The sequence below is a fragment of the Sceloporus undulatus genome, chromosome 8 (genome assembly GCF_019175285.1).
Source record: "Sceloporus undulatus isolate JIND9_A2432 ecotype Alabama chromosome 8, SceUnd_v1.1, whole genome shotgun sequence".
Lineage (NCBI taxonomy): Eukaryota > Metazoa > Chordata > Lepidosauria > Squamata > Phrynosomatidae > Sceloporus > Sceloporus undulatus.
In genome coordinates this window covers 2,114,392-2,136,803 of record NC_056529.1, presented here as the reverse complement: position 1 = coordinate 2,136,803, position 22,412 = coordinate 2,114,392, and the positions used below count along the sequence as shown (strand labels likewise).

Sequence of the window (22,412 nt, the reverse complement as noted above, 5' to 3'; positions counted from 1 at the left end):
GCACCGGTAGTTCTCTCCGCGGTCCGGCAGAGGGCGGCCCCTTCTTCCATCTCCGCCGCCGCCTCCGCCTCTTCTTCCCCTTCCTCCTCTTCGTCCGAGGCGCCTCTGTCCCGGCTGAAGTCCCGCTTGCCTTTCGGGGGTCTCCCCTCCTCTCCTCCACTTCGCCCGGGGAAGGTTGCTCTGGGCCGGGAGAGGCCGCTACGCGAGGCCGGGGATCCGAGGAGACGACTAGGCCGCACACTCCCTCTTTCCCTCACGTAAGGCTCTCGGTCCTCGGCTTCGGACGAGACAAAAGACGGCTGCAGGGAGGGACTTGAGCTTTAAAACCCCGAAGGAAACGGGGCTGTTCCAGAGGGGCCCTTTAGGAAGGAGCTATCCCTCGAGGGACACGGGAGTGGGGCTGGGCTGACACGGGTCGGAGGCCCTGTGAGAATGCGGGACACGGGAGTTATTCTCTCTTCACCCCCCAAAAAACCCCAACATGTTCATCCAATCTGCGACGCCTTTTCAAGTGTCCCATAAATACAGAATGTATATGTATTTCCCTCCTTTCCTTGTATAATTGTGGTATTGTTATTATATTTGCTGTGATGTATTTGGGTAGCCGGGTTCATCTTGTATTTTCCGTCCCTTCGCTTTGTAACCCGCCTTGATTCCGCAAGGAAAGGCGGGATGTAAATAAATCATACTATTATTGTTATTATTGTTATTATTACAAGGATCATGGATTACCAGGAAGTGAGTTTGTCCATTTCCTCCGTAGCATATATAGAAGCAACATCATTTGGAGGAAAAAGAAAAAATCTCAAGTGTCTTTAAGAACAATTAGAATAACTGGTTTTATTAAAAATAAAATAACATTTATTTTTTGGAAAATAATGGAAGAAGAAGAGAAAAACATATATATATATATACACACACGCACACACACACACATACTGTATATGTTATGGAATTGGTAATAATAGAAACAAAGAGTAAATTTTATGATAGAACAATTTGTATATATACCAGTAATGAAATAATTTGATTCTGTGTCTTTAGATAAATGGGATATATATGTATGTATGTATGTATATAATATATATAGCAGTTGGCATGTTGCATAAATGATATAATAGGAAGGAGGAATCAAGTCAAAGAGAGTCTTGAAAACTGGGTGCTGAAGTTAAGCTTAAAGGAGGTGTAAAGATGGAGGAAAAGGTGGAAATTAATAATAATAATAATAATAATAATAATAATAATAATAATAATCTTTATTTCTATACCACTTTTCCTGGAAGATCAAAGCGGCTTACAAGTTCCAGTACAGATGTACCACACATCGTATTACAATATAACATGCAAACAGGAGAAAAGAGCATTACTTTAAAACATTCTATGGCCTGTTACAGACTGCCAAAATAAAGCTGCTTCGAGTCACTTTGGAGGTATGGTATTTCAATGATGCATGAGTCCTAAGAGTCTGGAAGCTTCACCAAAGCTTAGGACTGGAACGTGGCTTTGGTGTGACTTTTGGACTCTTAGGACGCATGTATCATTGAAATACCATACCTCCAAAGTGACTCGAAGCAGCTTTATTTTGGCTGTCTGTAACAGGCCAAAAAACATTTTAAAAGCACACAATCACAAATTAACGTCTTAAATACACTTTGCATTGGAGGATTAAGGGATAGGAGGGTAATTTTTGTTTTGTTTTTCCTATGAAGGATCGGGGGGTATGCCAAGCGGAACAGATGAGTTTTCAACGCTTTCTTAAAGACATCTGGGGAAGGACTGAGACGGAGCTCTTCAGGGAGTCTATTCCAATATGCTGGAGAGATAGCTGTAAATGCTCGTTGGTGAGTTACCGACAATCGCACCCTAGGATGTTCCAGTAAATGTTTGCCTGTTGTTCTGAGGGTGCGGGGCGGATTATGTAGGGAGAGGCGCTCCCTCAAGTAACTCAGGCCCAAGCCATATAGGGTTTTATAGGTAACAACCAACACTTTGTATTGAGCCCGGGAGCTAATAGGCAGCCAGTGAAGAGCTTTTAATAATGGGGTTATATGGGCCACTCTTGAGGTCCCAGTGGCTAATCTGGCTGCAGCATTTTGAACTAACTGTAGCTTCCAAACCTGGTACAAAGGTAGCCCCATGTAGAGCGCATTACAGAAATACAAGTGAGAGGTTACCAGTGCGTGTACTACTGTTTCAAGGTCCTTTCGGTCCAGACAGGGACGCAGTTGGCATATCAGCTGAAGCTGGTACCAAGCACTCCTGGCCATCGCATCCACTTGGGATGAAAGCTGTAAGGATGAATCCAGGAGTACTCCCAAACTGCAAACTTTATCCTATAGGGGAAGTGTGACCCCATCCAGGACCGGATGACAAATTCCTCTGTCTGGATCTGGGGTACCTATCACAAGTACCTCTGTTTTCTCTGGATTCAGCTTGAGTTTATTTTCCCTCATCCAGCCCATTACTGACTCTAGGCAGGCAACCAGAGGAGAGATGCCTTCCTTAGTCACTGTATCAGTCGGAGACATGGAGAGATAGATCTGGGTGTCATCAGCGTACTGATAGCACCGTGCTCCATGTCTCTGGATGATCTCCCAGCAGCTTCATGTAAATATTAAACAGCATGGGGGACAGGATGACGCCCTGAGGGACGCCAGATGTCAGCTCTCTTTTGCGAGAGCAACAGTCCCCCAGCCTCACCATCTGGAATCTTCCCGAGAGGTAGGACCGAAGCCACTGGAGCGCAGTGCCGCCAATACCTAACTCTCTCAGGCGTTCCAGAAGGATACCATGGTCTATGGTATCGAAGGCCGCTGAGATGTCCAAGAGCACCAGCAGGGTCACACTTCCCCCGTCGATGCCCAGACGGAGATCATCGACTAGGGCGACCATGGCAGTCTCAACTCCGAACCCCGCTCTAAAGCCAGTTTGAAATGGGTCCAGATAATCAGTTTCATCCAAGACAGCTTGGAGTTGGAAGGCGACTGCTCTCTCAATCAAATTGTTAAGTATGTTGGGATAGGAGTATTACACATCTGTTTATGTGAAAACGTAATACATATTATTTGGGGGGGGGGGGGAGAAATAGCTGAAGAATTCCCCTGTCTGGGATCAAGCATTGATCAGAATGGAGACTGCAGTCAGGAAATAATAATAAGAATGTATTGATTTATTTCATTTCTATCCTGCCTTTCTCCCCAAAGGGACCCACGGCGGCTCACAATAACAATTTTAAAAACATATTGCAATTAAAAAATAATAATAAAATGAAACATCACCAAAAAAACAATATAAAATTACAAATATTACAATCACAATGTCCGTCCCATACAAGAAGAAGGCTAGGAATGGGGAGGGCAGCTATGAAAGAACTGGAAAAGCTACCGAAGAGCAAAGGCATACAACTGAGCCCTAAAGTCAGAACCGTCCAGGCCATTGTATTCCCCATCATCCCCATGGAAAAGCGACTGAAGAGCAAAGGCATACAACTGAGCAAATTATATATAAACCCCTGTGCCTAACCTGAAATAGCATCATTCCTACCCTTTCTGGGCTTCCGCTCCCCTGCTGCCACACACTTTTTCTGTCCTTTTACTAGAAGTTTTATAAGAGGAAAATCATGAATGCGGAGGTGAATGGGCTTTCCTCTTTGTGTGAGATAAGACAAGATGGGCAACGGCAAGCTTAAAAGGGTAAGCCCCCGGCTCATCAAGGGGAAAGGTGGACTTGGGAGCCTCTCTCCTAAAGCACTTGGTAGAACCATTTGCCCCTTTTCACTGAGATGCCATTTGAACTATGCCCAACTCCCAGTGACTCAGTGTCCAGGTACTGTATTTATAGCTTGTTCTCCTCATTGGGCTCCTGGGTGTATAGGTGTGGCCAGATAACAAATGCATTACTACTAGGGAGAGAAGGCTGCGTGGAAGAGTTGTGACCAGTGGAAGGTGTTTTCAGAAGTGTTTGTTTGTTTGTTTGTTTGTTTGTTTATTTATTTATTTATATCCCGCTCTTTTCCCAGGGCTGGGACTCAGAGCGGCTTCACAGCATTAAAAAAACAAACAAACAAAAAGTACAATTAAAAACATTTTAAAAATAAATAAATAAATGACGTACATTAAAAAGAATGATTAAACTAGTCTAACATTCCAGCTTGTCCTTATAGTAATTCCTTAAAAGCCTGTTTGAACAGGTAGGTCTTTACCTGCCGGCGGAAAGCCATCAAGGAGGGAGCCGTTCTTATCTCCCTGGGCAGGGAGTTCCAGTCTCTAGGGGCAGCCACCGAGAAGGCCCTCTCTCGTGTCCCCACCAAACATGTTTGTGAAGTTGTTGGGATGGAGAGAAGGGCTTCTCCAGAGGATCTCAGAGTCTGGGCAGGTTCATACCAGGAGAAACGGACTGCCAAATAATGTGGACCTGAGCCATGTAGGGCTTTGTAGGATATAACCAGTACCTTGAATTGTGCCCAGGAACGAACTGGTAGCCAATGAAGCTGTTTCAACAGGGGAGTTGTATGGGCTCTGTAATCGGCGCCTGTTAACAGCCTGGCAGCAACTCTTTGAACCAGTTGAATTTTCCAAACACTTTTCAAAGGCAGTCCTATGTAGAGCCCATTACAGTAGTCCAAACGGGATGTAACCAAGGCATGTACCACCGTGGCAAGATCTGGCTTCTCAAGGAACGGGCGCAGTTGGCGCACAAGTTTTAAATGTGCGAAAGCACTCCTGGTCACAGCAGAGACCTGGGCCTCCAAGTTCAAAGCTGAGTCCAAGATTACCCCCAAACTGCGAACCTGTGTCTTCAGGGGGAGTGTGACCCCATCTAACACAGGCTGGATCCCTATTCCCTGATCTGCCTTCCGACTGACCAGGAGCATTTCTGTCTTGTCTGGATTAAGTTTCAACTTGTTTGCCCTCATCCAGTCCATTACTGAAGACAGGCACTGGCTTAGAACCAGGACTGCCTCCTTGGATTGAGGTGGGAAGGAGTCGTAGAGTTGAGTGTCATCTGCATATTGATGACACTTATCCCCAAAACTCCGGACAACCTCTCCCAGAGGTTTCATGTATATGTTAAACAGCATAGGGGACAACACAGAACCTTGAGGGATCCCACAGGTCAATGGCCAAGGGGTCGAACAGGAGTCCCCCAGTACCACCTTCTGAGTTCACCCCTCCAGGAAGGAACGGAGCCACTGTAGAACAGTACCTCCAAGCCCCATCCCAGAGAGGCGGTCTAGAAGGATACCATGATCGATGGTATCAAAAGCCGCTGAGAGGTCCAGGAGAACCAACAAGGACACACTCCCCCTGTCCAGTTCCCTGCGTAGGTCATCCACCAAGGCGATCAAGGCTGTCTCTGTTCCATAGCAAGGTCTGAAACCAGATTGAAATAGATCTAGATAATCCATTTCATTCAGAAACCCCTGGAGTTGGGAAGCCATCACACATTCCAGAACCTTGCCCAGAAATGGTAGGTTAGACACTGGCCAATAGTTATTCATTATTGTGGGATCCAAGGATGACTTTTTTTTAAAGAGGCCTCACAACAGCCTCCTTTAGGCAGGATGGAATTCTGCCTTGTTGTAGGGAGGCATTGATTACCTCCTTTACCCACTCAGCCAGTCCCCCTCTGGCCTGTTTAATAAGCCAAGAAGGACAAGGGTCCAAGACACATGTGGTGGCTCTTACCTTTCCAAGGATTCTGTCCACATCATCAGGCTGCACAAGTTGAAAAGTATCCATTAACACTGGACCGACAGGAGCTAAGGTTACATCCACTGACATTATTAACTGTAGCATCCAATTCGGACCGAATCTGAGTGATTTTATCTGCAAAATGCTGAGCAAATTTTGCACCAAGCCTTTGAGTGGTCTGCATTTTCTACTTGAGGGTGAGCGTGTAAAAGAGCCTTGACCACTTGGAACAGCTCTGCTGACCGGCTCCTTGTAGATGCAATTCTGGTAGCAAAAAATAATTTCTTTGCTGCCTGCATTGCCATAGAGTAGGCTTTCAAATAGGCTCTAGCCCGTATTCGATCAGATTCACTCCGAGTCTTCCGCCAACATCGCTCTAGTCTCCTTCTTATTTGCTACATCAAATCCCTAGAGAACCAGGGGTCTGGTTTGGCTCCACTCTGTGAGAGGGGACGCTCAGGAGCGATTGTGTCCACCACTCTGGCCATTTCTCCATTCCAAAGGCTGGCTAGGGCTTCAACAGAATCGCCTGCCAAGATGACAGGAAACTCTCCAAGAGCCCTTAGAAATCCTTCTGGATCCATCAGCCTCCTGGGGCAGACCATCCTAATCGGTGCCCCACCCCTGCAGAGGTTCTGAGTCCCAATAAGTCTAAACCTGACCAGATAATGATCTGTCCATGATAATGGAACTGTGGAGAGTTGGGTCTGCGAGAACCCGGTTATTCACAGCTTTTCCTCCTAAGGTAGTAAGCTGTAGATTGTACTGAGAAGACAGTGATAAAACCTCACATAGCTTTAGTCTCACATTAGATGCGCACTTTTTGTGGGGGGAATAAATGGTGATGTTTGAGCATCTGGGACAAAGGAGAACCATTAGAATGATGGAGATCCTGTGGAGGAGGAGGAAGAGTTGGTCCCAGGAGGCAGGGGGAGGGCACACTTTTGTTTGTGGGTCTCACCTGAATGCTCCCTTTTCTTACAGATCCTTGATGGGCATTGTGGAACAAGGTGAACGGCCTTCTGCATCATCCGGGATGTTCCTCCTACTAGTGCACACCACTGTTTGATGCACACTGCTCTCAGCAGTAGGAAAGAGTCTCCAGCCCTGTCAATCCACGAGCTTGGGATTCTCAATTGCCGGGCGCCCAGATCTTCTTAATCGTGTTGCCTCAATTGAGAAGCTGAAGCCCTTATTGTGGAAACCCCGGTTCCTTTTCCCCAGCATGTCAGAGAGCTGGCAGCAGCAGCAGCCACCACAGCAGCAGCCGCCGCCCCCTCACCATGCTGGGACAGCCACCCTGCCAGAGCACCCCATCCCATCGAGCGCCGTGGCGGAGAACCCCTTGGGCTGTGCCGTCTATGGCATCCTCCTCCAGCCGGAGCCCAGCAGCCTACAGCACCATCCTCCCATTTCCGCCAGCGGGGGTGAGCCCTCCCCCAAGTGCGGCGTGTGTGGGCATGACTTGGCACACCTCTCCAATCCCCAAGAGCACCAATGCCTGCAGGGGGGCCACGACCGCTCCTTCCAGTGCACCCAGTGCCTGAAGATCTTCCACCAGGCCACAGACCTCCTGGAGCACCAGTGCCTGCAAGTGGAGCAGAAGCCTTTCGTCTGTGGGGTCTGCAAGATGGGCTTCTCCCTGCTCACCTCCCTGGCCCAGCACCACAATGTCCACAACGGCAGTGCAGCTGTCAAGTGCTCCATCTGTGAAAAGACTTACAAGGCAGCCACCGCTGTGTCCGCTGCCCCTGAGGAGCCTGCCCCACCTCAGCAACCAGCAGCGCTGAACCGGATCCCTGTGGAGAAGCCCTACAGCTGCTCCATCTGCCAGAAGCCCTTCAAACACCTCTCTGAGCTCTCGCGACATGAGCGGGTGCACACGGGAGAGAAGCCGTACAAGTGCAGCTTGTGCGAGAAGAGCTTCAGCCAGTCCTCCCACCTGGTGCACCACAAGCGTACTCACAGCGCCGAGCGGCCCTACAAGTGTACTGTCTGCGAGAAGGCCTTCAAGCACCGCTCCCACCTGGTGCGCCACATGTACGCCCACTCGGGGGAGGCACACCTCTTCCGCTGCAATGTCTGCGAGCTGCACTTCAAGGAGTCTTCGGAGCTGCTCCAGCACCCCTGCACGCCCAGCGGGGAGCGGCCCTTCCGCTGTGGGGCCTGCCACAAGGCCTTCCGCCGGCCCTCTGACCTCCGCCAGCACGAGCGCACCCACAGCACTGAGCGACCCTTCCAGTGCGACCTCTGCCAGATGAGCTTCAAGCAGCAATATGCCCTCATGCGCCACCGCCGCACCCACAAGACGGTGGTCGCTGTGGGCGGTGTGGCTGGTGTGTCTGGTGCCACTACTACTGCTGCCACAGCCACAGCCGCTACTCCTTCTGGGGAGCCAGAGTTGCAGTCGGGCCCCTTCAAGTGCTCCCTGTGTGAGAAGGGCTTCGTCCAGCCGGCCCACCTCCTCTACCACCAGCATGTCCATGGAATTGAGAACCTCTTCAAGTGCAACGCCTGCCAGAAGGGTTTCAGCCAGTCCTCGGAGCTGCTGCGCCACCGCTGCGTCCAGAGTGCCGAGCGCCCCTTCAAGTGTGCTGCCTGCAGCAAGGCCTACAAGCGGGCCTCTGCCCTCCAGAAGCACCAGCTGACCTCCCACTGTGCAGAGAAGCCCCTCAGGTGCACCCTCTGCGAGCGGCGCTTCTTCTCTTCCTCTGAGTTCGTCCAGCACCGCTGTGACCCGGCCCGCGAGCGGCCCCTCAAGTGCCCGGACTGCCAGAAGCGCTTCAAGTATGCCTCAGACCTGCAGCGCCACCGGCGCGTCCACACCGGGGAGAAGCCATACAAGTGCCCCTCGTGCGAGAAGGCCTTCAAACAGCGCGAGCACCTCAACAAGCACCATGGTGTCCACACCCGGGAGCAGCACTACAAGTGCATGTGGTGCGGGGAGCGCTTCCTGGATCTGGGCCTCCTGCAGGAGCACAGTGCCCAACACACCTCCACCGAGGCCACTTACTCTGTGGCCCCCTGCCTGCCCTGAATAGCTCCCACGTGGATGAAAGGGTTGCACCAACCTGCATGCCCAGCACCAACTGCCTCCCCATGCCCTTGTAGGGCTGGCTTGAGCATAGGTCAGGCTGCTAGCCTGGGTGGTGAGGACTGTCACCCTCTGATGACAAGCCAAGGACAGAGTAGATTGGTGTGGGCTGAGAAGGGGGGAAAGCATGCATGCCAGCCTGTGTCCTTGCACTCCTCTCTTCTTAATTTGCAGCTTGGGAACTTGCAGCGACTTTAGCCTGCCTTGATGTCCCAAGTGCCACGTCCATCTCCCAGGTCTGACTGAAATGAACGTCTCCGGCAGAACCTACCAGTCCAATTCAAACCCTCCCTCATCCCTGATCTAGAAATGTGGTTTCTGAAAAGATTTTACCATGTTTTTGGGTGGCAGCGGGGTGGCATTTGCTCCTTGCAAACCATGGAACAGGATTAGGTTAGAGAGGTTTCTGTGAAGGATGGACTTGGTTCCTCTGAAGACACACTGTACCCTGGGGAAAGGTCACTTGCCCACACATGCTTATGCTCTTCTGCCTGTTCTTTTCATTTCAGCCATGCATTTGTGGGAAGTGGGCCAAGGGTTGCACCTGACGACCATCTCCTTGGCTTCAGTTACACAGAACCATCAGTGGTGGGCTCTCTGGCTTCCCTCGCTTCTAGAGTTCTGAGGATGCCATCCAATCTGGTAGTGTGGATGGGTCCACAGTACAATAATGAGAGACAGCCAGAAAGTCATGGGAGGGGAGGGGGAAGACTCTGTTTCTCTAAAGCCAGAATGTGCCCAATTCCTACCCACATGAGTATACAGTATATCATAGAGAGGTTTCCCTGTGTAATTTCTGGGCAGCAACAACAAATGGAAGAAGGATCTTTTTTACATGCAACTAAAGAGTTTGGACATCAAGGTGATTAAAACTCTGCTACAGGACCCTCCCTGGAACTGATCTTTCAGAGCCCCCTTTGCTGTTGTGACCTTAATGGCCAGCCAAATGAAGCAGAGTTGGCATAGCCAAGCCCCTGAAAATGCCTTTCTTTGGGACCATTCTGTGGGACTGGTGTGTCTCTGCATGCGTGCGTGCATATTTAGTGCCCTTTATATTCAGCCCTGCAAACACTATCAGACTGGGAGATGGCGGATGCAGCAAAGCCTCCAGGACAGCCATAAAAAAGTTTATGGTTTTACCTCTTTCTGGCTGTGGAACAGCAGCTTTCTCACCTGGATCCATCCTGCAGGCTGCACAGTGTTGTAAAAAGGGTGGAAATGCCTCTCTGGGCAAGGTCTGTCCAGGGCTGGCTCCAAGCACAAGAGGGCGGCCGGATGCGTTGTCGGTCTCCCCTCTTGTAGGACCTGCTCTCTTGGCCCTGGGCTGTTCATGACACCTCAGATGTATAGAACTAACTTTTATGGAGTTTGTCTTCATTATTTTTCATATCGCTTTTTTAAAAAGCAGTTTAATATTCATTAAATATCTGTGTAGCCCAGACAAATGTCCACCTTGATTCCTTAAAACACAAAACAAAAATGTCTGTGACAGGGCCCTTGGATTTTGATGTTAACTGTATGTTTACTCCAGGATATGCTCGGTTTTTATTTCTGCATTTAATCCCAAGAGGGGAAGCTTCCTCCCAAGTCTCTTCTCCAGGGAGGACTATCAGGATGTGGCAGAAAGTGTGTTTTGCAGAGGAGCAGACTAGCGAAGTGGAAAGGGAGTGGGTGGCTGGGCCTCCTAGCTTGCCAGACCGGATATTTTGAAACGGAAACAGCTCCTATATCTAGGCGGCACATCAAGGCCTTTCTTGGGAATGGGGAGCGTTCTGTCTTGGGAAAAACTTTCCTTGTTTTTCTCTTTTAATGTATGACCTTCCTTTCTCCTTTCTGTGGACTGTCATTGTTACAGAATGTATTTTGCTAGTATTTAGCCCTTCATCTGAAAATGTCCTTCCCTACTGAACCATTTTTTTTCTCCTATTACTTCAGCCCTCCCTCAGGAATTTGCCTCTCCTTATCTCTGTAACTTGGCTCTGCTCCTGGACCTGGTGGTGCTCAGAACCAGACACATGATTTCCTGACCTGGACTCTCCAGAGCTCATAAGAGGGAACAAGGCAGCGCTGATGAAGCAAGAGCATTGGTAACTAATGATGTCACCCAAAAAAACAACAACAACAACACAGGGATGTTGGGTGAGAGCTGCTAGTAGATGGTAGTGGCATTCCTTTGGCAAGAAAATATATTTGGTTGGGAGTTCTAATGAAAAAATATCATGGAGGCTTTAGCTGAAAAATGCTGTAGTGTGCTAGAATTACTCATTGTGGCAGGGAGGCTGCTACTACCCATTTCTGGCAAAAGCCTTCAGTTTTGTTGGGGAAACTGTGATCCTTAGCCTGGCCTGGGGATGCAGCAGTGGGGCCTTGAAGCCTCGCAGTCTGGGCCCTGTGAGAGATGGGGAGCCCTGGGGTTTCTTGAGCCCCCCCAAGCTTACTTGTGGTGGTGAGAAAAGTGTTCCTTTGCTTCCGAAGCAACAGTCCCAGAGGGGAAACCCTGCTTTTCTGGCATGGCCCCAGAGGTGGTTGTTTTGTCTTCTGGCAGACAGTGCAGGAATTGGAAAGAGTACATTAAAAATTAAAGTTGCTACCTGTTGTTTTTCACTTTCCTGGGGAAAAGGTTACTTTTTTGAGGCTTGTGGAACTGCTGTTGCCATCTGAGGAAGTTGGCCAAGTCTACAAAAGCTCATGCTATAACTTATTTTGTTCAGCAACACTTACCATAGTGTTGAAAGTAAGCAAGGAGTGGTCATGTTCAGTTTTCAGCTGTTAAAGGAGGTTCCCATGCCGCCCAGAGCAGCACAGGACCGTGCCTGTTGCTTCCAGCACAGAACTCCATGCCACTTTACTTAGGAAGCTGTGCTTTAGCAACAATGGAAAGGCTGGCTGGCTGGCTGGCAGCCACACATGCACTTCCTGCAGGGGCCAGAGAACTGCGTCTTTGAGGTGAGGATTTCAGTCATAGAAGTAAGAGACAAAGTCCTGTCAGTGCTGGTCTGAGCAGCCCAGGAACCTTGGTTGCCTGTTAGAAGCAGAACAGCAACCCTGGCCTACCCCCCTTTCCTCTTAATGCAAGTGCTAACAGGTCAGGCAACACCAGCATGAGGAGCCAGATGAGGAATTACTTTTTTAAAGCAGTAGTTGTACTTTCACATTCAGGGCAGCAGCATATAACATAACCTGTTATCTTTAAAAACTAACACTTCAGGGTCTGGGGCTGTGACAGATATGGGACCTACTATGGTGTATTTAGAGAGGTTCTTTGACTCTGGGAGCCCTAACCATAGTTATCTGTCTGAGGCCCCCTCTACAAGCATGAATATGTAGAGCAAAAGAGTACCTGCAAACACTAGCAATGATGGTGTCTTATCTCTGCAGCAGTGACACTTAGAGCTAGAAATGACCTGTTCTGTCTGAGAACCAAATTGTGGATAGGAAAAAGAAAGCTGTCTTGTGATCAGCAAGTGCCCTGACGAAGCATTTTGATGACTCCATGCCTTAAAGGGTGAAATGCTCCCTCACAGAGACGTACATATCCTGTTTTTGGGCAGAAGTGAGCATGGTTTCTGCTTTTAGAATAGGAGCAAGCAATTTCTTAGTCTGTGGGCCAAGGTTTTGGCTGAGGACACTCCAGGAGGCTGCAGAAACCAACAGACCTGGATGAACAAGTTAACAAGTTGTGTTAATGAGAGAGCGGAGCCTAAATGCCAAGCCCAGTTCCTTGGTAGGGGCAGTGTTCTGCTTATTGCATGACCTTGTGCATTTGGTGTTGCTTTTTACTTTTCCACATTTAAAAAAACCCACAGGTTACTTTTACAAACTACCTTTGATGCTGAGGTTGCCTGCTAAGCTGGGGCAAGGAATGACCAAGAAAATACACCATCCCTCCCTTTCCCACCCCGACTGTCTCCTTGCTGCCTTCCTCCCACTTTTTGAGATTCTTATTTTAACTTGACCAGGAAACACCTTCTGGATGCCTTCCTCTGCTGAGGCAGCTAATGGCTTTTATTCTTTGTGGTCGTTCAGGAGCCGAAGGAGAAGATCCGTGTGGCTCTTGGCCTGCTGGCTTCCTTCCTAGCGCCAGGGCTGCAGGTAGTGGGATCGGCTGGAAAGGAAGGGGAGGCACTGTTTGTGTCTGAGCAATTCACAAGGGCTCCGGCTGCAAGGCCTGGATGCTTCCACGCCATCCCCTTGCCTAACTGAAGGCTGCACAGAGCGCTTGCTTTCTGGGTGGAAGGGTACAGAGTCTCCTTGTAAGCCCAAAAGTGGACTGAGAGGGGCTCTGGATTCCCACAATCTTGGATGCTAAGATGCAGCCAGCTGTCCAGCATGCTTAGCCTGGAATCCTGTTTGGGCACCATGCCAGCGTTTGCGCTTTTCCCAGCAGTGTGCAGCGGCAGCAGCAATGGAAGGGAAGGCAGGCAAAGCCGACCGACTCCAAGCAGCCTGTTTTTCCAATGGCATCCTTCCAATGGCATCCTATGGAGGGGGCCATTTTTCCACCCTGAACCCCTCCTTCCCCTGGGCTGCACCAGTGGCTCCAATAGGACCAGAACTGACGTCGTGTCTGATTTGGGGTGGGTGGGTTTTTTCTTTCTTTTTTTTGGGGGGGGGGGGGGGGAATTTCTCTGTTGCTTGTGGTGTGTGAGTCAGGGGCAGAACCACAACATTTCCCGGTGGTTTTACCCTAGTTTTGGCAATCTAGGCATGACAGATCACCTGTAGAAAAACACTTAAATTTGGGACTTGTTGTGACTTGGTCCAAAATCTGGGGCTTCATATGACCCACAGAGCATGCTTTCCGCACCCCCTGCTTTGCAGCTATTTGCATGCTAAGTTGAGGTCTTTCTCCCCGTGGATAAGGTGCACAGAACATCATGAGCCAAAAGGATTTCAGACCCAATTTTCAAAATTAAGACCCAGTGAAAATGAGCCCAGAGGGCACACTTTAGCATTGGTTGAACTTCACCCAACTATTCCAGTCAGTTGGTTTTCTAGCTCATTATGAGCCCAAGATTATATTATATCTTGTGATCTTGTGTGTCTTGGGTCCAATTCAGGAGAAAGGCAGATTATAAATAAATAATATGCCAGCATTTTCTGAGTGGAGGGTTGGTTTCTTACTTAACTGGTGTTTTAAAGGCACCATGATTGCTTACCTGTGTGCCGATCCAAAGCTCCTGTAGGTATTGCTGCAACAAAGGGGGGAAAAGATGAGAAAGCTCCATGGATCTCACCATAGAGTTCTGCAAGGAATTAACAGGGATACACAAAGTCCTAGGGGACCTGCTAGGTAACTTACACAGTGTTGTAAGAGAGAGGCTTTGGCCCATATCTGGCTAGGCTGGGGTTCTGGTTAAGGCAATACTAGCAGGAAAAGAGAGAGAAGGTGTTACAAATTGCTCATTCAATCTTATATCAAATGGCTGTGCTAGCTGGGGAGGCCTTGAAATGGTTGCCCCAAAAGGTAACTTCCCAGGCTCTAGTTTTGGTGAATGATGCCAAGAAGGCAGAGCAAATTGATCCAAGGTTTTTAACCTTCCTAAGCTCGGTCTCTTGTCTTTGATTCCAAAGGAGTAGACCAACTTGGTTAAGATGCCAGGTTTGTTTTTCTACCAAGGAACCAAATAAAATATTGGTCAGAAAGCCATGTTTGCCCAAGGCAGCATCATAGGATTGGAAAGTCCTGGTGGCAAATAAACCTTTTTAAAAATAGAGACCCCACCCAGCCCAATACACTGTTTGCCCCTCTCACCCTCCCTAACAAACCTGTACCCTCGTTTTCCCAAAAAGGGCACCTCTTACCCTCCAGGTCTGTGTGACGTCTGGTTTCAGGTACCTCAGGGCATAACAGCTGAAGCCAAGCACTGGGAAGGAAGCAGAGAAGAGACAGTGTAACCCCAGTCTTCCCAGTTGTGGGAAGTCTCTGAGGGTGTCAACTATGCCAAGATCAGAGGGGGGGAATGGCAAGGGCACATCTGGGCACACATCATTTGGGGATAATGGGGGGAATCTATGCCAGCTGCATCATCTTTGAAATGTGGGGTCAAGAAAGGCACCCAGGGAATGTCAGGGGTTGCTCCCAAATTCCTGTGCAAGCGATGGGTCTAATTTTTTCAATACCATTTGTCCTCTTGTTATGAATTTGAGCTTGGAACCAGCAACTTGTAATTGCCTTCCTCCTCTTACCTCTTTTGTTAAAACTTGGCAGTTTGAACTCTCCGGCCTTGGAGACAAAGTGGGACCAGTCGTCCATGGCCCGAGTGAAGCTGGGCCATTCTTCCTGGTTGATGCTGGGCACCAGAGGAGCCATCTTCCCCGCTCGATACTTGGCGGTCAGGCACTTGCCCAGCTCTGTCATTCCCTGGGTAACAAAATGGTTACTACAGTGGGCCCTTGGCATCCGCTGGGTATTGTCTCCAGGACACCTCCCCTTGTGGGTAACAAAATCCGTGGATGCTCAAGCCCCATTAAATACAATGGCATAGTAAAATTGTGTCTCTTATGTTAAGTGGCTGGCAGGGGTTGGGTAGGAATGACTTACCAGAGATGGAAGGCGCCGATTGGGTACCCCAGCCAAGGTGAAGGTTGCATTTTCAAAATCCGCTTCAGGATGAAAAATGAAGAAGGGAGAAAGATGAGAAAGAGACATGGAGATGTCTTTCCACCTCTTTTGGGGCTTCTGAGGTGCAAACATGGGTTGAAACCATAGAACAAAGTGGAGAAGATGGCCTCTAAAGCAGAAATCTGGCTTCTGGACTGAGACTCTACATATTTATTATTCCCTTGATGTTTCAAATAGAAACTCCCATGGATCTAAGCACAAAAAGGAATTTGAAAGCTGGATCAGCATAAGTAGGACCCATGGCCATGAAACTGGGATAAGACTTCCCTTGGGTCTTGCCAGTGGTTGCTCTTGCTCTTCCTAGGAGATCAACAATGTCACAGGGACTCACCTTTGGAGCAGCCAGTGGCCGTCCGGGAGTGCTCATCGGTCAGCCGGTTGGCCACCGTGTCCATGTCCATGCGCCGTAAGGTGGGCAAGAAGGGGTGGTAGAGGTGGTCCTTCACTCCGGCCAGCATGACCTTCCGGGGCTGCAGGGGGATGAGGACTGCCGGGGAGGCGTAGACGGGGCTGCCATCTTGGTGCCATGGGACCAAGTCCAGCATCTGGGCCATGGCAGTTGCGTCAGCTAAACCGAGGGGGAAATGGTGTCACAACATCTCCAGAAGAACCTCTCCTTTTCTCTCTTCCACCTCCTCTTCCTTCACACATTGTTGTGTGCCTTCAAGTCATTTCTGACTTATGACAAGGTGAACCTATCCTGGGGTTTTCTTGGCAAGATTTGTTCAGAGGAGTTTTGCCATGGCCATCCTCTGAGGCTGAGAGAGTGGTACCCCAGTCTTAGGAGACAACAACGGACTGGGAATTTTGGACCCTCCATGATTCAGATTCTATCACAAGAATCTAGGAGAAAATAAGCACTATTCTCTGCTGTAAAAGAGATTGGGAGGGGTCCTGTCCTCCCAAAATTGGAGCAAAATAGAGAGGAGCCTACCTTGCTCTGCTTGCGATCCACTGCCTTCTCTGTTCTGGCTTCTCTTGGGGGGGTCTCACAGCCCTTTTGGGGCCCTCCTGGTCAGGTGTCCCCAATTGTCCATCATGATGGGGACCCAAAGCCCCAGGTCACTTGTTGGGTGATGGATGATGAGGACAAGGTTGCTAAGAGATGGTGAGGGCCATTGTCCATGGGGAGATCCTTGGTTGCTGGTGGCCTGTCTGTGGCTCAAATGTGGGCCAAGCAGCCTCGGATCTTTATGGGGGGAAGAAAGTAGAGTAAAATGGAGGGGCTGGTGGCAGCCATGCGAGGAAACCCCAGAGATGGGCAGGGACTTGTTTTGCATTCTCCCTATGGTTGCCGGTGGCTTCATTCATTCGGGGCTCAAATGTGGGTCAAGCAGCCTGAGATCTGTTGTTGTTGTTGTGTGCCTCCAAGTCATTTTTTACTTATGGTGACCCTAAGGCAGGGTTTTCTTGGCATGTTTCTTCAGAGGGCCTTTGCTATTGAGGCTGAGAGAGAGTGACTTGCCTAAGGTTACCCAATGGGTTTTCATCCTCAAGAGGCACTCAAACCCTGATTGTTAGAGTTTTAGTCCAATGTACAAACCACCACACCACACTTTATGGGAGGGATAAACAGAGTAAAATGAAGGGTGATAACCCTGCAAGAATACTCCAAAGATGGGCAGATGGTAAAGACAGCAGACTGTCATTTTCAAAACCTTTTTTAAAAAATTCATAATTGTTGAGGGTTTTTTTAAACTTGACTTTGTTTTAATCTGTGTCAGTGGCTCCCAAACTTGGTCTTGCAACTGTTTTGCACTTCAGCTTCCACAATTCCTGACCATTGGACAAGCTTGCTGGGTCTTCTGGGAGTCGAAGTCCAAAATTACCTGGAGAACCAAAGTTTAGGAACCACTGATCTTTGTGGGTATTTGCATTGGGTCCAAGTTGGGAGAAGGAAAATAATTTGATGCCTAAATGAATACAAACTCTCAGGAGGACTTGCTCTGGAGAAAGCAACTTGGTCGGCACTGGGCTTCCTCCAGCGAATGCGCTCCCATAGGAGGCAGAAGGGCTCTGTGGGGAGATTAGGGGCCCTGGGAAATCCTGTTAGGCACACCAGGTCCATTGGGAAAGGGCTCATCCGTTAATTGCCCGCGTTTTCAAATGGAAGATTACTGCAGTTCCTCCGCATGTGAGCCTCCCTTGCAATTGCAATAGCCATGGCCTTGCATCATTGCCAGCCATGAAAGCACCTCCCTTGCAAAATTGTGCCCACGCCAATCAGTTGGTATTAAGATCTACAGTATTAATAACTCTGGGTGGATTTGTAGTTAATAATAATAATAACCATTATGTGTGTGTGAGAGAGAGAGAGAGAGAAAATGAAAAGAAAAAGGGAAGGACAGCTTTACATCTCCCCTATGCAGAGCTTTTTGCTTTAGAGAGACTAGTGTTTACCTAATTTTTATCAAATAAGAAGTCTTGCATTTTATTGGCTTGGAAAAGGTCAGATTCAATAACGTGGGCACTTCACAGTAAATAAATTGCACCGGTTCAACAATACGAAAAGCAATGCACCATAGTTTCTCTAGGTCACCTTTATTTCTAGACCTAGGGGCTTACCTTTTTTAAATGCACACTTATGAACAATAAAGGTTGCTGTATGCGGAGAGACCTTGCAGAATCCCAATGTGGGCCCATTATGAGAAGGCATGAATGTTTGGAAAAGGCAATGATGTTTGGAAAGGTGGAAGGAAGTGGAAAGCGAGGAAGGCCCCATGCATCACCCCAAGGTGAGCATCCATGCCCCAAGGTGCCACTGAGCTCCTTCTGGATTGCAGAGCGAAGCAGCCGCTTCTTTCTTAATCCAATTTGTAAACTGTGCTACCAGATAATCGCTTTTCCAGCCTCACAGAAGGCAGAGAGTCCAATTTCATGGCAAGAGAGAGAAGGGCTTCCATCCAAAACAGGCGGCAAGAAACCCACCAGCCTTGCTGGCTTCCTTGCTCTCTTTCAGCAGAGACCCACCAGCGCCACAAGGGACCTCCAGGGAAGCCACCCAGGGATCAGCCCCAGCCATGGATCTCTAGCCCTGCTGCCGGTATGTTTGCTTTATCCCCACTTTTGCTTTGCTTACATCAAAACCTCACAGACCTCTGTAATATCCGTATGCGAAGGGATGGTGGAGCATCCGCTTTCATAGACTTGGTGCATCTTGAGGAAGTAGACCAGAGATTCCCAAACTTTATTCCTCCAGGTAATTTTGGATTTCATCTTTCTGAAGCCACCAGAACCAATGTCCAGGAATCTGGAGGATCAAAGTTTGGGAACCACTGAAGTAAACTGAGTCTATTACGAAGGCTTATGAAAGTCAGCCTGGTGCCATGGTTTGAGTGTTGGATTGTGGCTCCAGAGATGAGGATTCGATGGCCCACTTGGCGAATCTCCTCTAGGTTTCAGCCAGAACTTTAAAGGGGCTCTCCATAAAGTAGAACAGGGTCCCTCAAATAGATGCAGCAGCTTGAATAACTCTTTTAAAGCTCAACCCAAAGCAGATTCACAGCCCCACCAACATCGGTGTTCCCATCGCTTTAGCCAACTGGCAATGAACTGGGCTCCTTGTCTTGCCCTGTTTGCAAACCCAATTCTTTTCTTTTGCTCAGTTACCAACCCTGCAGTGTATTCTCTGAGCTTGGGACAAGTTATGTCCCTTAGGTTCTGTGGTCCAAAAAAAGTTTCTGTGTGAGTTGTAGCTCAGAAAGGGTACCTTTTCCTAAGGTCTGCCTAGGCTGGACTAGCCAGCTTTGAAAGGCAGCCCTATAAAACGCCAGAGAGAGAACTGGCACAGGGCTATTTCTGTCCAGGGAGAGGTTGGTGGCTTGCATTAAGCTGCTCAGAGGCAGAGGCCAGGTGCGCATTTCAGGGCCACCGCACGAGATAAACAAGCCGCCCCATGCTGCGAAAGTGGGCCGTTTCTGGCGGCGCTTGCAAGCCTTGCTCCTCCAGACCAGGATGCATGGCACTTATGCGTCTCTCTTCTCAATGACTTGGATGAAGGAATAGAGGGCCTGCTTGTCAGATTTGCAGGTGACCCTAAATGAGGAGTAGCAGCTAATGTCCCAGAGCAGAGGATCAGAATTCGAAATGAGAAATGTAGGATACTACACTCAGGCAGTAAAAATTGAATTACACAGATATAGGATGGGGGACACCTGGCTTGATGGCAGTACATGCAAAAGGGGACCTGGGAGTCTTAGCAGACCACAAGCTGAAGATGGGTCAACACTGGTAGAATTCAAAGGTATAGCCATATTAGTCTGTAGAATCAGTATATGTAGAGAGATTGTGTAGCACCTTTGAGACAGTGGAAGAAAGAAGTTGGCAGCATGAGCTTTCATAGACTAAAGTCTGCATCCAGGGAAGTAGACTTTGCGAAAAGCTCATGCTGCTAACTTTCTTTAGTCAGTCTCAAAGGTGCTACAAGATCTCTACATGAATCAACAGTGTGATGCAGCAGCTAAAAAAGCCAGTGTGATCCTAGGCTACATCAATAGTATAGTGTCTAGATCAGTGATGGCGAACCTATGGCACACGTGCCAGAGGTGCCACTCAGAGCCCTCTCTGTGGGCACACATGCTGGCGCCCTAGCACAGAGTTTGTCAGAGTTTCTTGCTAGAAAGCCAGAGGGATGTGGCACTTTGCAATAAATAAGTGGGGTCTGGGTTGCAGTTTGGGCACTCGGTCTGTAAAATGTTCACCATCACTGGTCTAGATGGAGGGAAGTAATAGGGCCACTCCATTCTGCTTTGGTCCTCCCAGGGCCCTGATTCCTGGCTTTAACTTCCCTGACGCGAGGCAGTGGCTATTCCTTAAACTTTCCCTGCCTTCCTCCTCCGCAGGGGGGAAGGATGCTTGGCTGGATCGAGAAAGTGGTCCCTCAGCCCCCGGCCAGCTCTCCCATCCGGGTGATTGTGGAGAAAGAGGTGCAAGCGGCAGCTGCCTGCGAAGAAGCCAAGGCCCGGCTGGCCAGGCAGGTGAGTCTATGAATGGATGGAGGGATGGGTGTCTTGCAGGTCAGCCTTCAGGTAAGACAGGTGAGGGCCTTCTGGGGCCTATATAGGAAAAGGGGCCAAGGGGAGGGGAGACCACTGTTGGGGTTGGGGTCCAGTCAAGGTGACCAGATGACCTCAACGCAAAGGAGGACAAGGCACCATGAAATGTAGGACATTAAAAAAATGTTGCATGTGACAAAATACAGTGAGCCCTTGGTATCCGCTGGGACTGGTTCCAGGAATCCCTGCGGATACCAAAATCCATGGATACTCAAGTCCCATTAAATACAGTGGCAGAGTCAACTGGTGTCCCTTATGAAATGGCAAAATCAAGGTTTGCTTATTGGAAATATATATATATATATATATATATATATATATATATATATATATGGAATAATTCCAAGCCACGGATGCTTGAATCCCTAAATAAAACAAAATCTGTGGCTACAGAGGGCCAACTGTAAAAGCTAAAAACATTCATATGAATGTCTTTTCTCTCTCTTATGCCTTCAAGTCATTTGTGACTTATGGCAACCCTAAGACAACCCTATCATGGAGTCTCCTTGGCAAGATTAAATGCAAATTCATATCAATCCATGCTTCTTAAGGGTGAGTAAGCCACCTTTGCAGAAATAATCCCTGGTTCTAATGCTCTTTTTACTCTTCATTCTCCTTCTCCTAGCTACCTGAAGCACAGCCTGGCTATCTAACAGAAGGTAAGATGGCCGTGGACCGTGGTAATAGGCATGGGGATGGTGGGATTTGTTTTGGTCTCAGGATAATGGGAATCACGCACCAAAAAAGGTGGTTTTCCTACCTTTGAAATGAATCCTGAGCGCTCAAAAGTAAGAATGTGGCTTTTGTTAGGTGACCTTTCCCAAATACCTCTGGTTTTAAACTGCTTGGACCAGTTTGGGGTTTGCAAAACAGTGGAGTTATGTTCTTTCTGGTCTCGTCTAAATCATTTTGGCTTCAAACTGCCTGTGGGTTTAACACTGTTCTCATTTGTACTTGGCCCTGAGAGTCCTGGATAAAAAGATAATGAGTACTTTAATAACTAGCTAAATAAATTAATGGGGTTCACTGTAACTCAGGACATGGATTTTTTTGTTCCCATTCTAGGCGGGAGAAAGCAAGACGAGGCCAATGAACCCCACAATCCTGGATCGACACCAACAAGGTACAACGCTCCTCTCCGCGGCTCTGAATGGGAGCAAGTGGTTCCGGGGAAGCCTTTTATGTCCCTTTGTCGGACCAAAGGGAAAACTTTGCCTTTCTGGTCCGCCACTGAGGCCACGCCCCTTGGCCGTCCGAATGGAGGATTCTCATTGGCTGTTCAGGAGCCACCGCCGCTGCCTGCTTTCAAGGGGCTCAATGGGGGCCCCTGGCGGTCTGCAGGGGAAGAGCAGGCATTTGCTCCTTTTCCAGGAGTTTTGCATTTCCACCTTCTGTCCAAAGGAATCCCAGAACGTCCTCCATTTTGAGCAGGACTAAGAAGCCTGAACTGACATATGCATTATATTTGTCATGCCCTGCATTTTTCTTGGATATCATCCATTTTTGCAGGGCCTTGTCCTCCTTTTCAAGTGAGGACGATTGGCTCAGTGCTAGGAGGGAATCCTGGGAATTGTAGTTTATTGTGGCCCCAGAGCTCTCTGACAGAGGAGGCTCAATGTCTCACAAACACTACAGATCCCAGAAATTATTATTATTATTATTATTATTATTATTATTATTATTATTATTATTATTATTATTACAATCAATACAGTTTCCTAGCATTGAGCCGGGGCAGTTGAAGCAGTCTCAAGATGGATTATTTCTGCAGTGGATTTTGGGGACCGCTTGGCCTTAAAGGTGCTGCTGCCACAAACAAAGATGGTGCTGATGATGGCAGTCAAATGAAAGGAAGAAAGGCTCAGAAGAATGCATAAATCACTCCTGCAGTGATGGTCTTCTGTCTCCTTTGCAGCCCCGGCCGAGCGGTCATCTCCTGGTTCTCC

The 22,412-nt window shown here is 48.6% G+C and overlaps 3 protein-coding genes across 4 annotated transcripts in view; 2 read left to right on the top strand and 1 right to left on the bottom strand.

The window, feature by feature from the left end:
* The first annotated feature begins 121 nt into the window (after positions 1 to 121).
* Positions 122 to 10,228, top strand: ZNF319 (zinc finger protein 319). The gene is made up of 3 exons (XM_042438637.1): positions 122 to 257; positions 1,710 to 1,841; positions 6,678 to 10,228. The coding sequence occupies exon 3, from the start codon at positions 6,919 to 6,921 to the stop codon at positions 8,728 to 8,730; it is 1,812 nt and encodes a 603-aa protein (XP_042294571.1). The 5' UTR covers positions 122 to 257; positions 1,710 to 1,841; positions 6,678 to 6,918; the 3' UTR covers positions 8,731 to 10,228.
* A 2,530-nt stretch (positions 10,229 to 12,758) lies between these two features.
* Positions 12,759 to 16,484, bottom strand: LOC121914884 (testis, prostate and placenta expressed). 2 transcript variants are annotated; one of them, XM_042438662.1, is made up of 8 exons: positions 16,347 to 16,484; positions 15,744 to 15,980; positions 15,332 to 15,393; positions 14,977 to 15,151; positions 14,593 to 14,654; positions 14,090 to 14,154; positions 13,947 to 13,979; positions 12,759 to 12,892 (listed from the first exon to the last, which is right to left on the bottom strand). In XM_042438662.1, the coding sequence occupies exons 2-8, from the start codon at positions 15,964 to 15,966 to the stop codon at positions 12,862 to 12,864; spliced, it is 651 nt and encodes a 216-aa protein (XP_042294596.1). In that variant the 5' UTR covers positions 15,967 to 15,980; positions 16,347 to 16,484; the 3' UTR covers positions 12,759 to 12,861. The 2 variants fall into 2 exon arrangements, with proteins under 2 accessions (XP_042294596.1, XP_042294597.1); XM_042438663.1 differs by lacking the exon at positions 13,947 to 13,979 and having other exon boundaries at positions 12,794 to 12,892.
* A 1,648-nt stretch (positions 16,485 to 18,132) lies between these two features.
* LOC121914370 (cyclic nucleotide-gated cation channel beta-1-like) overlaps positions 18,133 to 22,412 on the top strand; it is an 8,785-nt gene continuing 4,505 nt past the window's right edge. The window contains exons 1-4 of the mRNA XM_042437761.1: positions 18,133 to 18,147; positions 18,372 to 18,455; positions 20,254 to 20,388; positions 21,092 to 21,125. Of these exons, the coding sequence (XP_042293695.1) occupies positions 18,133 to 18,147; positions 18,372 to 18,455; positions 20,254 to 20,388; positions 21,092 to 21,125 (268 nt within the window). The remainder of the gene's footprint in view (positions 18,148 to 18,371; positions 18,456 to 20,253; positions 20,389 to 21,091; positions 21,126 to 22,412) is intronic.

Bases quoted from the DNA above. Each gene is read 5' to 3' on its own strand.
- LOC121914884 (XM_042438662.1), bottom strand. From the start codon at position 15,966: ATGGCCCAGATGCTGGACTTGGTCCCATGGCACCAAGATGGCAGCCCC. The intron at 15,394-15,743 runs GTGAGTCCCTGT...TTCATCCTGAAG, and splicing joins GGCCACTGGCTGCTCCAAAG to CGGATTTTGAAAATGCAACC. The intron at 14,655-14,976 runs GTAAGAGGAGGA...CTTCCTTCCCAG, and splicing joins GCCAAGTTTTAACAAAAGAG to TGCTTGGCTTCAGCTGTTAT.
- ZNF319 (XM_042438637.1), top strand. From the start codon at position 6,919: ATGTCAGAGAGCTGGCAGCAGCAGCAGCCACCACAGCAGCAGCCGCCG.